The sequence below is a fragment of the Lissotriton vulgaris genome, chromosome 2_1 (assembly GCF_964263255.1).
Source record: "Lissotriton vulgaris chromosome 2_1, aLisVul1.2, whole genome shotgun sequence".
Taxonomy (NCBI): Eukaryota; Metazoa; Chordata; class Amphibia; order Caudata; family Salamandridae; genus Lissotriton; species Lissotriton vulgaris.
In genome coordinates this window covers 1,669,236,450-1,669,250,439 of record NC_141687.1, presented here as the reverse complement: position 1 = coordinate 1,669,250,439, position 13,990 = coordinate 1,669,236,450, and the positions used below count along the sequence as shown (strand labels likewise).

Sequence of the window (13,990 nt, the reverse complement as noted above, 5' to 3'; positions counted from 1 at the left end):
GGGGCCACCCTTTGAGCCTCTTCATTCTTGTGATATACAGTTTCTTACATGGAAAGTGGCTTTTCTGATAGCCATCACATCGCTATGAAGAGTTAGTGAGCTTCAAGCCCTAACAATTCAAGAGCCCTTCCTACAAATTCATGCTAATAGGGTAGTGCTGCGCACCAACCCCAAATTCATGCCTAAGGTGGTCTCGTGAGTTCCACATTAATCAAACCATAGAACTGCCAGTTTTCTTTCCAAACCCAGATTCAGGGGCAGACCGGGCACTGCACACCTTAGATGTTAAAAGAGCTCTCCTGTATTACATCGACAGGACAAAAGACTTTAGAAAGACTAAACAACTATTTGTTGCCTTCTCCCCACAACACAAAGGCAACCCTATTTCCAACCTATTTAGCCAGATGGATTGTAAAGTGCATACAAATCTGTTATCAAAAAGCTAAACTCACTTTAACAGTTCCCCCAAGAGCGCATTCCACACGCAAGCTAGGGGCATCCATGGCTTTCCTAGGTAACATTCTTCTAGAGGACATATGTAGAGCAGCCACATGGTCCACCATACATACATTTATCAAACACAACTGCGTAGATGTGCACTCCAAGCAGCAAGCCGCTGTGGGACAGGCTGTTCTCAGAACTCTCTTTCAGACTGCTGCAGCTGGCACTGGCAACCGCCGCTAGGGAGGTAACTGCTATTTATTCTATGCACAGATATGAATTCAGCAGCCCACATGCCTCGAACGGAATATGCTACTTACCAGTATGCATCTGTTCTTGGCATGTGGGGCTGCTGACATTCATATTGCCCTCCCTCCTGCCCGGTGCCTGTCGCAGCTGTTGCACTCAGAATCATTTTCAGGCATGGTCATCATTTTCAGTATTACATTACATCTCTGCCACAATGGCGAAAAACAATCTGGGGATGGAGAGGATGCCCATGCGCACTGTAGTTCAGGGGAGGAGCCCCCTATCTCGTGATACTTCGAAGACTCTTCCAGGACAACAATGTGCAATCATCCGGACCCAACACTAGGCGGCGATCTATGCACAGATATGAATGTTAGCAGCCCTACATGCCAAGAACAGATGCATACTGGTAAGTAGCATATTCCTTCCTACCCAGTAGCACCAGTCCCATGCCCTTTTCACCTGAACCTTCACCGCCTCTACCGCCTACTCCTCTTCTACCTAAATCTTCCCCACCTACTCTTCCTGTAATACTAATGCTAGCTATACCTCTGCCAACCTCACCACAATGCTCCCCTCATACTCACCCACAAGAGTCGCCTACCTCATCTTCTCTGGGGAGCGCAGCATCGTGGAGAATATAAACCCCTACTACGCTCCGTACTTTCTGGACCCACTGGATGATCCATATACTCGTGATCAACCCTGGGACGACTATAATCCAGCCCCACAAGGGGATCCAGATCTGTACCCCTCCAAACCTCTACCACCTGACGATACCACCACATACTATGAGGTACTACGCAGGGCTGCAGAATATCATAATGTTTACATGAGAACGACTTCCTTTTAGAGACACTGTCCAAGATCCAGCTCACCGTCCAGTTTTTACCCATACTAAAAGGCATGCCTAAACCCACCACAGACATTTTTAAACAACCCATCAAATCAAGGGTACTAATTCTTAGGGTTGATAAGAAGTATAAACCCTCACCAACCGACCCAATATCATCAAAAGGCATGTTCCCCTCATTCTCTTGTGGTGCGCACTGCCAGAAAATGTGGTAACACAGAAAGCACAGGTGATGCTCCTCCTGCAGACAAGAAGAGCAAGAAATTTGAGAATCCAGGTAAACGTGTAGCAGTGAAGGTGGCAAACCACCTTAAGGTTGCCAATACTGTAGGCTTCCTCTTAAGGTACAACAGAGCACAGTGGGATAAGATTCAGGAATTGCTACAACACCTTCCTGACCAATACAGGCAAAGGAAGAAGTGGGAGAAGGGAGAATCCTATCTAAAGCAACAATTTAGTGTGCTTTAGATACAGCCGACACCAGTGCAAGGGAGGTCAACACCAGCATTATCAGATGTCATGCTTAGTTAAGTGTTTTAGGATTTAAACCCCGATGTCCAGCAATATCTCCTCAATTTGACTTTAGATTGAGAACACCACTTAAGCCCACAAGAGGATGAAATGTTGGGATTTTTTTTAAAAAGACACCAACACTGCCAAAGCCATGGCTGCCCTACAAACATATCAGCTCAGGGTCCATTCAGATGGGCCAGTACAGAGGGGTGTTCAAAGCGAGCACCTCTACAGACACAGGTGCCTCTCAGACAACAAACCCCCTATCAATCACACGATACAAGAAGGTCATACACACTACAAAGGCAATACCAACAGGGGTCGAAGTCGTGGAACCACTTCCAAGGGAACCACTTCCACCAAGCAATGATTCCGTCCATATCACTCACCCGCCTTATCTAATTACCTTAGATCAGTGAATTCTCTCAATAATAAAAGACTGATATTGTCTAGAACTCACGTCTTCCCCATCTAGTATCCCACCTCATGAACAAGCCATGTCAAAGGAGCACTTAACGCTTCTACAAGAGGTAATTCAAGCCCTGCTTCAAAAGGGGGGATAGAGCCAGTCCCAAAAGAGCACTAAGGACAAGGTGTGTACTCCCTATATTTCCTCGTTCCAAAGAAAAATGGCACCTTAAGGCCTATGCTAGAACTCAGCAAACACAAGGAGATGATGGCTGGAGCGCTGAAACTTTTCAGACATTCGCCCCCAGTCACAGATCTGAGTTGAATCCATCATCATTCTTTAGCTCAATTTGACACCTCATTTCATACCCAGCTATATGCAAATCAGTCTTGAACCTGTGCCTCATGGGAACAGTCCAGCCAGAACTGCCAAGCCAGGTCTTCCCTAAACCAGAAACAAACATCCTTGGACCGGTTTCTGGGTAACACCCTTCATCAGCCAGGCTAGCTTGAATCCAGTGGCAAAGTGAGCATGGGACCCTCGTTCTTTAGCTCACTTTGCCACCTCAGTTCAGACCAAGCTATATGCAAATCAGTCTTGACCCTGTGCCTCATGGGAACAGTCCAGCCCGAACTGCCAAGCCAGGTCTTCCCTGAACCGGAAACAAGCATCCTGGGAATGGGTTCTGGGTAACACCCTTTATCAGCCAGGCTAGCTTGAATCCAGTGAGCAAGGGACCCAGGTCTGAGCATACCCCGCCAACTTAAGGCGTACAAAGCATACACAAGGAGATGATGGACGGAGCGCACAAACAAATACAGTTTATGTTGAACTGTCCATTTCTTTAAGCATGAATCCTGGGGCCCAATGTGACTTTATAGTAGGGTCAGGGAAGCTGCATGGATAGCATGACAGCAACTTCGACGTTTCGACCCAGGGTGGAAGCTCAGCTAATTATGCTTCAGAGGCGGATCTTCATCAAGACTGGAGGTAGGGGAGCTGTATTTGTTTGTATAATATTTTCTTGGACTTTATTCACGTTATTGTCGTAGATTGTATTGCCTCATTGACAGCCATATGAATTGACATGTAAATATCATATCCATACAATACAATCGTCATTTTTGCCACAATTATTTTCTTCTGTGGTGTGTTCTATTTATCCTATTTAGTTCTTGAAAAGTTTGGTTGAACCATCTTCAACAAATCCTACATGAAGTCTGTTATGTATGTGATTTAAAAGTTTGATATATTAGTTATATTGAGCAACAGAACCACTCCTATACATATATATACCCAGGTTCTGAGGGACACAGGGTTACCCCATTACTACTAATGGAACCTCCTGGAATGAGCCTGCAGCTTTTTTCTCCAACTGACAACCCCTATTTAGTTCTTATGGGAATCTGATGCCACTTTGCTCTCTGCCGCCTGAGTCCCTCTGGTGATTTGTTGTCTGTGCTCCTTTGTGGCCCCATTTTTGCTCAACATTGATCCCTGGGCCATGACCTTGAACCATCAGATACCTACCAGCAACCGGTGCTCTTTCGAGTACCCAGTCTCCAATGCAGAACATTGGGCCTCCATCTCCCCTTTGATCTCTGCACCCGGCTGCCCCAGTGCCGCTGAGGTTGCCTGACCCTTGGCCTGGCCTAAATAAGTCTGGGGCTTTCGTCAGGGTGGGGCGTAAGAGGTTACTTCCCCCAGAGATGTGAGTGCATACCCGCTACTTGCCTAGTGCACTTCTAAGTGTTAATAAATTGGAACAAGCCTAATACTTGACACCGGTTTTGGATGAGGAATTACCCCATCAACTCAAGGCTAATAATTCCCAGAGGAGCTCAGGAGGGAGGCTTTGTAGTCACACATTCATCAAAGGTCCTGCCCTGCTGAAACCTACTCGTTCACGAGCTCCCCAGCTTTACCTCCCACCTTGACGAAAGCCCTGGACTTATTTAGACCAGCTAAGGAGAGGGCTAAAACATATTGGTGCTGATTCTAGGGTTATAGGACCATCATATCCTGATACCCATTTCTATATATAATTTTAACCTTCCCTCCCACTATTAAAGAATTCTTTAGGAGTGGGTAGGGAAATTTATCTTTAATGGTACACCCCCATACACTGTATCTTTAAGTGGTCCCTGGAAGATGGTTGAGCCCACCCGACCTTTAGGAGTTGGGGGGAGCCCGATGATGAAGCATGTCACTACTAGTGTGAGTGAGGGCTATCAAAAGAAAAGGGTCTCTTTCCCTTCCCACCCGTTACAACGGGTTGGCTCTCTAAAAATTTTATCTGAGAGTATTACCATCACACACTTAAGAACCCCCCCACCCACCCTTTCTTTTTCCTCTGCTTCTGGAGGATATAACAAGAAGTAGTGGAAAGGATATTATTATTGGTTATGAGTATTTTGAGATTCCTACATAACCTGCTTGACACTCTGGTAAAACCAGGAGAATGGTTTAAGAAGTTTTTATCGAGATCCTTCCTGTACTTTACTCATTGAAATATGCTGTACTTTCCACAGCACTCCACATAGCAAGGTCATTTATCTTTAATAATGGTAAAGCTAGTTAAATTGACTGCTTTTTAGTTTTCTTTTTGAAGAAGAGAATCAAATGGCTTTTCTGTATTTTCTGACTTTGTAAACAGAGGTGTGTGCTGAGCCCTATGGCAGACAAATACATAAAAGGAAAAGGTTGTGTATTGAGGCATTGTGAGTGTCGCTCATTCCTATTACGCCTTCACCAAACACCAGGAACAAAATTTAGGAAGAGTAACTCTGCCTGATGCAAGCCAAACACTAGATAGGGGAAGTCCACTCTGCATGCATATTCACAACACAAATAATCAATACAATAACAGGTAAGTAACATTTTCCATTACAGCCCATTCCTTGTTTAAAATTTTTGTTTTTAATGAAGTTATAAAATTAAAGACAGAAAATTACTTCATTACAGTATACGTTTAAAAATATGTTGTAAAACAAATGTTCCTGGACCTAGGCAAAGATCAATATTTATAATTTAATAAAGACACCTTCGATGCATTATAAGGCACTGTTTGTTTTCTTTCTACTGGAACTTATTTCTTATCCCACCTCTCTAGGAGCCGATCCTTATATGTCTTCTTCACAAGGGCCCAATAGTGGTATAGGAGACCCTTATAACCGTGCTGCAGGACCAGGGATGGGGAACATGGGCATGGCCCAGCGACAGCACTACCCCTATGGAGGCTCCTATGACCGGGTCAGGTAAGAAATCCTAGTGATTCTTAGTTTAATTTGTGCTTGATGACCACTTACCTTCCATCTCAAAATGATTCAGTCTTTAAAAAACAAAAAAAGCATCTTCTGTTCTAGGTTGCTTGCCTGATGGTTTAACTATGTTTTATGTTTTTAAACAGGGCTGAGCCTGGTTTGGGGCCAGATAGCAACATGGCGACTGGAACACAACAGGCAAGCATAATGCCCTCAAGCCAAGAACCAGGGATGTATTCTCCTAGTCGCTATCCACAACAGCAGCAACGGTAAGAGCAGACATGGCTTCTTGCTTTTTGGAAGCAGTTGTGAAGCATCATATTTTGAGCTGGTTCTCTTTTCCTTCAGACATGACTCGTATGGCAATCAGTTTCCAACTCAGGGCACCCCTTCTAATAGCCCCTTTCCTGGCCAGCAGCCTGCCATGTACCAACAGCAGCAGCAACAGCAGCAGCAGCAGCAGGTGAGCAGCAAAAACGCCATCTTTACTGGTCTGGTCTACTTCATTCTAACTGTCTTTCCTTACACAATGGCCATGGAGCTTGTACTTAGTTTGATGCTCAGTACTTTGCATATTCTGTCAGTTACATATACATACATATATATATATTTACGTGAATTAGACACTACTAAAGAATCTAGTGGTGCTGGACCTTTGATGTAAACAGGGTCTGTAGGGGCAGCTTTATATTTCTTCTCAATGCGAGGGTTGAGGACCCGAGCCCTAACAGGATGTTTAAAAACCTTTGTTGTGTGCTTAATGACACCTTTAAGCATTGGCAAAATGGCAGTAGACCTTTGTGTGTTCTCAAAAGTGTCTAAAAGAAAATCTTCCTCCACAGCATCAGTGTGCATGTCAACCCCATGGCACTGGGCAGTTCTTTGGACTAGTAGGTTAAAATCTATAGTGTCCTCTGGTGGAGAAGGCCTGAAAGGGTATACATCATCTTGTGGGACGTAAGGCACATCAGGAGTGTTATAATCATCCCAAGGATTAGGTGACTGAGGGGGACTATTGGTCTCTGCTGGGTCATGTGCACCCCCACCTGTGTCATCAGAGTCTGTATCCACTTCATCATCTGGGTTAGTGGATGGTGTAGGAGAATGATGTGGTGGAGGAGGTGTAGGAGGAGGAACAGTATGGGGAGGTGGTGGAGAAGGGACCCTTAATGGAGAGGTTGCAATGTCTCTCTTCTTTGGAGGAGGAGGAGGTGCTGGCTCTTCTAGTGGTCTCTTTTTGGAACTAAGAGCTAGTTGTTCAGTCTTAGGGTCTTTAAAAAGAGGTTTTGGTGAGGATCTGGTGTAAAAAGTTCTTCTGTATAGGGCAGATCCTCTGTCGTCGAAGTTTTCGGTTCCGGAGTTTTTTTCGGCACCAAGACTGTAGATGGTCTAGAGTCTTTTGGTTTAGAAGTGTGGCCTTTTGAAATGTCCTTTACCGGAACATGTTTTTTCGGTTCCTGGTGTTTCTTCGGCTCCGAAGCGTATGAGTCGGGGCCATTTGGGTGGTTTTTTACTCGGCTCCGAGTGAGGTTTCGTCATGGATGAGCCGCTGCCAGTCTTCGGCGCTGAGTGCTTAAGTGTCGGAGCTGCGGTGCCGTGGCTGAAGAAGAGGGCTTCTTCTTCGGTGTAGGTATGGGATCGGTACCAGGAATAGGCTGGCTCGAGCCCGAGCCGCCTGAAGGCTTAGTAGGCTTCTTTGCCGGGCCCGAAGGCGGGGCGTGACCAAAGCCTTTTTTGAGGGTGTCGAGGAAGGGTTGTGGTCGACGGTCTTACTTACGACCCGTTGAGCTGGAGTGATATCCTCGACGTCTGAGTCTCCGGCATCAGAAGAGCTGGAGCTTTCTTCGGCGTGCTGGTGTTCTGGCATGTCCACGCCCTCTCCAAAGATGTCGTCTGGGATCGAAGCTGACGAGCGGGCCATTGTTCTTAGAGCTCGTCGGTCCCAAATCGTTTTCTTGGAGCGGAAAGAGGCACAAGCGGAACAGTCTTTGGCCTCATGCTCCGTTGAGAGGCAAAGGTTGCACACCTCATGTAGATCGGTGTGGGGAAACTTCGACCCACATTGAGGACACTTCTTGAATGGTGTCCTTTCCATTATCCAGAGGATGAGGCCTAAGTAGGCCCGAAGGCCTTCGTCGACGACCAGAATCGAAGACTTCAAAGTTGTTGAAGAATTGCGTCGATGTGGATCACGATGGAGACAATACATTCAAACCGGGTGAGGATTGTGCGTCAAAGGAAATTCGGTTCCAAACCGGAGTGCAGGAAACACATTCGAGCCCGATGGCGGGAAAAAACTATTTGAGGACGGAGCCGATGCCCATGCGCAATGTGGTCCACAGGAGGAGTTTTTATTTATTTTTATTTATTTAATGCAATTTTATATAGCGTGAACTTTACCCAAAGGTGTCAGAGCGCTTTACATAAGAACCAGTTGTAAAACATAAGGACTAAGGATTACATGCGTTACATAAAAGATACAAACAGGAAAAAATTGCAAATGTACAAGATAAAAGTCACACAAAGAAGAGACTAGTGATTAGAGATATCTCTATATACATAGGGAAGGGATACGAATGGATATACTCTAAGAGTCACATAGGAATGGTAGAGAGTACAAAGGTATACTGCATATACTAATGATTAGAGATATCTCTATAGAGAAAAGCAGAGTTCCATTAAGTGGGGTCGGAGGGGGGATGCAGTCACAGCACCAAGGGAGGATGGGAGGGATGTACGGGTATGGGGAAAAGGCAAATCAGAAAAGGGAAGTAACATTTGTGGATCGTCACTGGGGAAACGAGGGAAGAGGGTTAAAGGACGAGGGAATAGGCAACATGGTGGGTCAGGGTCTAGAGAAAAGCGGCCGAGAGCAGCAGCAAAATGGCGGCCAGGACAAAAGAAAAAGTAAAGAAGTCCAGGAGAGTCCTTGGTGGGACAGGCCACTCTCAGTTACTTGGCTACGTGTCACCCCCCCCCTCCCCCTCGTATGGACGCTGAGGGTGAAGTACCCGTTGGGGCTCAGCCTGTAGGTCTGCACGGAGTTGATCCCCACATCAGGGTCCTGCGCGTTCTCGAGCGGGAAGCGCGCCTCCAGGGGCCACGGAATCGCTGATGTCCGTGGCCCCGGGGACCTCGGACTCTCTGATGTCCAGCTGCATGTCCCCGGCCAGGAAGGCAGGGTCGTTGTCTTTGATGTCCTGCACCTCCACCACGGCGCTGTACAGCTCCAGGGGGTTCTCGGCCACCACCTCCTTAAACCAGAAGACCCCACTGTGCAAAAAATAGCAACGCCTTGTTCAGCAATAAAAATCTTTTCACAAGTTTTTATCTCCTCCCAAGTGGGTGGAAACCATCGAAAGTAGCTTAAACAAGGACTTCTTCTTTCGGTCTCCACAATAGATATAGGATACTTCTCTTGCGCTCGAGTGAGCTTCTTCTGCACATTGCTGGCGATCTTGCCTGCACTCACTCCCTTTCCGCCCATCTCAGCCATCTTGCCGTCCGTGTCACCTAACTCATGACTTCCAAAGAACTTTTCAGGACAACAACAAACTGCAAACATCCGGGCCCAACAGGTGGCAATCTATGCACAGTGTGTAACTCTGCAGCTCTACATGCCAAGAACAGATGCATACTGGTAGTAGCATTATATATATATATATATATATATATATATATATATGTGTGTGTGTGTACATATACATATATATATATATACACATACATATATGTATATATATATATATATATATATACTCATACATATATACACACATACATACAGTGAATTGTGCTGTGGTGCGCGCATGTCTCAGTTTCAGTGATTTGCTAGAGAATCATACCAATGAGATGTGCACAAATGTTTCATTTTTCTTGTTCTTTTTTTAATAAGAAATCATTTAACGATTAACCTAGAAGGTCAGGTCCTCATACATAGGCACGATGGAACGGAGCCCGTTCAAAAGGTGCCCCGTTTGCAACTCCAAATACCCTCACATTGATGTGCACCCAGTGTGCAATAAATGTCTATCCCCGGACCACGACGAGGCCAGCTGCATGGCCTGTTCCAAGTTTGTTAAAGAAGACACTTCGGCTTCGATGCGCCGCAAGACAGTCGGCGCAGAAAACGGCGCCCGACCCGGAGAACAACTTCGAGGCTGATGACGACGAGGGCGTTGATGAAGAGGATCCTGACCAACACTCGGACCCTGCGTCGGAGCACGACTCTAACTATGATGTGGACGAAGAAGAAGACTACGTCCATGAGGAAGACGTCGTCGGGGTATGAGACGACGCAGAGGCCATCGGAGCCGTTGATGACGACTCGAACGATGAGCAAGGCCCACCCGCAGTCGCGAGGCCCAATACGGACACTGTACTTTCTAAGGCTCAGGTCGAGGCATCGCCGGAAGGCCTTAGCCAAGATCTTAATCCGCATTCTATAGCCCCGCGTCAAGGCCCGGCTAAGAATATTTCTATGGAGCCATCGGTCGATCAACCACAATCAGCGATGAAATCGAAACCGAAACCGACAGATGCTAAATCGAAACCGAAACTGCTAAAGACAGTCCTCGGATCGACGGCCTTGGATTCGTCAGCTCCAATCAAATCGAAGAGTGTCATTGACCCTTCGGGGTCACAAGGGGGCGTCGGCCCAAAGACCGGGGCGCCGAAGCCTGTCTCCACGGTCAAGCACGTCGCACCGATGCCGTCGATGTCCAAAGATGGCGACACTGGCAAAGGACTCAAGGCTAAGAAGACTCTCGATCCGAAGCTTCCAGCCTCCAAGCCAATAGTGGGCAAGGCCCTCGAGTCGAAGAGCAAACTCGACCCGAAAGAGCATGTCGCGTCGAAGCAGAAGAGCGTGCCTGCTTCGCACCGGGAGCTCGAGTCGACGCAAGGCCGCAAGCAGACTAGTGATCAGACGAAGTCGGTCGGATCGAAGACAGCGCCACCCTCGAAGAAGGTCGGCTCGTCTCCAATGCTTACGCCACCAATTAAGTACGGACTGCCCCCGACCGCTCGACCCAAGGCGTTCGAGCCACAAAGGAGCACCGACACGGCCAAAAAGGTGTCGGTAGTTTCAAGAAATCAGCCCATTGAGGAGTACGTGGTGTTCCAAGCGCCCTCCTATGACAATCAGTCAAAACTATTCATCGACTCGGATTCTGGCAGACTCACTATTTACAAACGAAAGATCATTCCAGAAAATCCTTTGGAGTCATACAAGATCCCTCTCAAAAAGAACAGGGATTCTGCCAACTCACCTGTTCTTCTTGAACCTGTGGAGTCCTATGGACAAGAATATGCCTATTCTCCCACACGCACCAATGAGGATGTGGGGGAGGGATACAATGAGAAAGAATTTAATAATCCTATTGACTCAGATCAAGAGGAACCTCAACCCTGGACTGACCCTGTTGACCCTGGTGAGCCACACACCACGCCTGACACTCAGTCATATACCGTCAAGACCTCGCCTACTGAAGATACTGCTGCGTTTAACGAATTGATTGAAAGGACAGCCAATAACCATGACGTGGAAATGCACGCTGACCCAGTAGAGGAAGACTTTTTGTTTGATACTTTCTCAACTTCAGAAAGATCAGTAAAGACATTGCCTATGCTAAAGGGTGTCCTTAAACACGCTAGTGACATTTTCAAGGAGACCACAAGGGCAAGGGTTGTAAACCCAAGGATTGAAAGGAAATACCGGCCTGCGCCTGTGGACCCTACGTACATCAAGGGCCAGCTCCCATTGGACTCACTAGTGTAGGCTAATGCTCGTAAGAGAGCGAACTCTCAAACAAGTGGTGATGCTCCTCCTCCCGACAAGGAATCCAAAATCTTAGAAGCTTCTGGCAAACGAGTAGCGGCTCAAGCGGCAAATATTTGGAAGAACTCAAATACACAGGCCCTATTAGCCAGATATGATAGGGCTCATTGCGACACATTAGAGCAGCTACTACAACACCTGCCTGATGCTTATAAGGAGGGAGCAGAAATGCTGATACAGGAGGGGAAGTTGATTTCAAATACATCCATTAAATGTGCGCTCGATGCAGCAGACACAGCAGCTAGGGCCATCAACACAAGTGTGATGCTTAGAAGGCATGCCTGGCTACGCATCTCTGGTTTTAAGCCAGGGATCCAAACAACTTTACTCAATCAGCCGGTTAACCCTGACTTTCTGTTTGGTCCTGATGTGGACACGACCCTAGAATAAATTAAAAAAGACACTGAGACAGCAAAATCCATGGGAGCTCTGCAGTCACAACAGTTATGGGGCGGTTCCTTTCGTTGCTCCGGTAACAGGGGAGCCTCTAGTGGTCAAGCATCACAGCAAGCCCAATATAACAAAGGGGGCGCGCAGACCACCTATAACAAAAACAATATGGGTGGATATCGTGGGAACAGCACCAAGGGCAGAGGACGAGGAAATAATAATGCCAGATCCTCCGCCACCAATAAACAGTGACGTCTTGTCACGGCCACCAGACCATATAACACCGGTCGGGGGAAGACTTCAGCAGTTCCTGCCGGTCTGGAAAGGCATTACCACAGACAGGTGGGCAAGACAACTTATCCAATACCGCTATTGTCTGGAACTAACATCCACTCCACCCAACATACCCCCAAGGCACCGTCCTATATCCGCAGAGCACATGCACTTATTGCAGCAAGAAGTCATCTGCATGCTGCAAAAAGGGGCCATAGAACTCGTGCCTTTAGAACAACAGGGTACAGGGGTATACACACTGTACTTCTTGATCCCAAAGAAGGACGGGTCTCTCCGGCCCATTCTAGACCTCAGACCACTGAACCAATACATCTTGTCAGAACATTTTCACATGCTGACTTTGCAGCAAGTTCTACCGTTGCTCAGTCAGGGGGACTTCCTAGCAACCCTAGACCTAAAGGACGCATATTTCCACATTCCCATTCACCCAGGACACAGGAAATATCTCAGGGTCACCATAAACAACCAGCATTACCAATTCAAGGTCCTGCCTTTCGGGGTCACTACTGCCCCCAGGGTGTTTACCAAGTGCTTGGCGACAGTGGCTGCGCACCTTCGGAGGCAACACATCCATGTTTATCCTTGTGAGAAGGTGGCCTGATATGCAGTGCTCACTATTCTAGTGAACACAATGTATCAGTCCAGCAACCCTTATTGATGATTGGTTGTAAGTCAACCTTATAGACCAGCTATCCTAGTAGCGTGGATACGAGCAGTCTAAGGCTAAAGACTCGAGAGGGCGTGTTAAGCCAGCTGTTTACCACACATATACCCCTTGAATACCCAGTGAAAGGACACCACACAAGTGTTATGAAAATAAACAGTTATTTATTAAGTATCACAACAGCCCTGTACTCTTTATGAGGACAGGGTACTAAGCACAAACCAAAACTCTTACAAAAATACTTAAGTTAGCACAGTATATACAAATGCCCGAGGGGCACGGAAAACCATATACTTGAAAAGTGGAATGCGAAATTACTAGCAGGTAAGTACAGTACTAATAGCTTTTGGAATCGCTAGGACTTGACTAGGGAATCGTTAGATTACTTCTAGGAGACCCAGGGGACTCGGGTGCAGTGGGTGCACTCTCACGCGAGATGCGGACAAAAGTCTATGGTAGCTAGAAATTGCAAAGTTAGTTGTTCTCGGGCGAACCCGACCTGGTAGGGAGAAAACGACAGTGGATCCTGACCCTTGGATAGTGAGGCTATGCTGGGGCACCGAAATGCCGAGGTTACCTAGCCCAGGGGCTGCAGCTGCATAGGTCTGAAAAGACGTCGGGAATCCTCGTAGACGGACCAGGAGCCGGAAGAAAAGATGCTGGTCGGTGACCAGTGAAGAGAGTTCAGTTGGATCCAAGCCTGGATCTTGAAGATAGATGACACCTGAAAGCAGAGGGGACCAAGTTCGAGACTACTAGCCAGTAGTCAGTGGGCACCAGGAGGGCACCGGATGGTAGCCACCTCGACTAGGTGAGTGGGTGACGCTGTGCTCGGAGATCTCACGGACCAGGAGGCGTTGTCGGCGACCAGGATGGAGGATCGAGCTTTCCCACGAAGATAGAAGCTGTCGGCGTCGCTGGACCCAGGATTGGGCAACAAAGCCTTGGCAAATTCAAGCCCACGCGGTGGACCTAAAATGGCGTCTGGAGTGGACCAGGAGGGTCCGGGGTGCCTCTCTCGAAGAAGGAAGCAAGGGCCAGTCTGGAGCAACCAGACCAGCAGCAGTGATGTCGT

The 13,990-nt window shown here is 47.3% G+C and overlaps 1 protein-coding gene across 2 annotated transcripts in view; it reads left to right on the top strand.

Annotated features, from left to right (window-relative positions):
- ARID1A (AT-rich interaction domain 1A) overlaps positions 1–13,990 on the top strand; it is a 599,176-nt gene that overhangs the window by 468,429 nt on the left and 116,757 nt on the right. For both annotated transcript variants that reach the window (XM_086957625.1, XM_086957624.1), the window contains 3 exons: positions 5,578–5,722; positions 5,875–5,997; positions 6,077–6,191. In XM_086957625.1, coding sequence (XP_086813751.1) covers positions 5,578–5,722; positions 5,875–5,997; positions 6,077–6,191 — 383 coding nt within the window. The remainder of the gene's footprint in view (positions 1–5,577; positions 5,723–5,874; positions 5,998–6,076; positions 6,192–13,990) is intronic.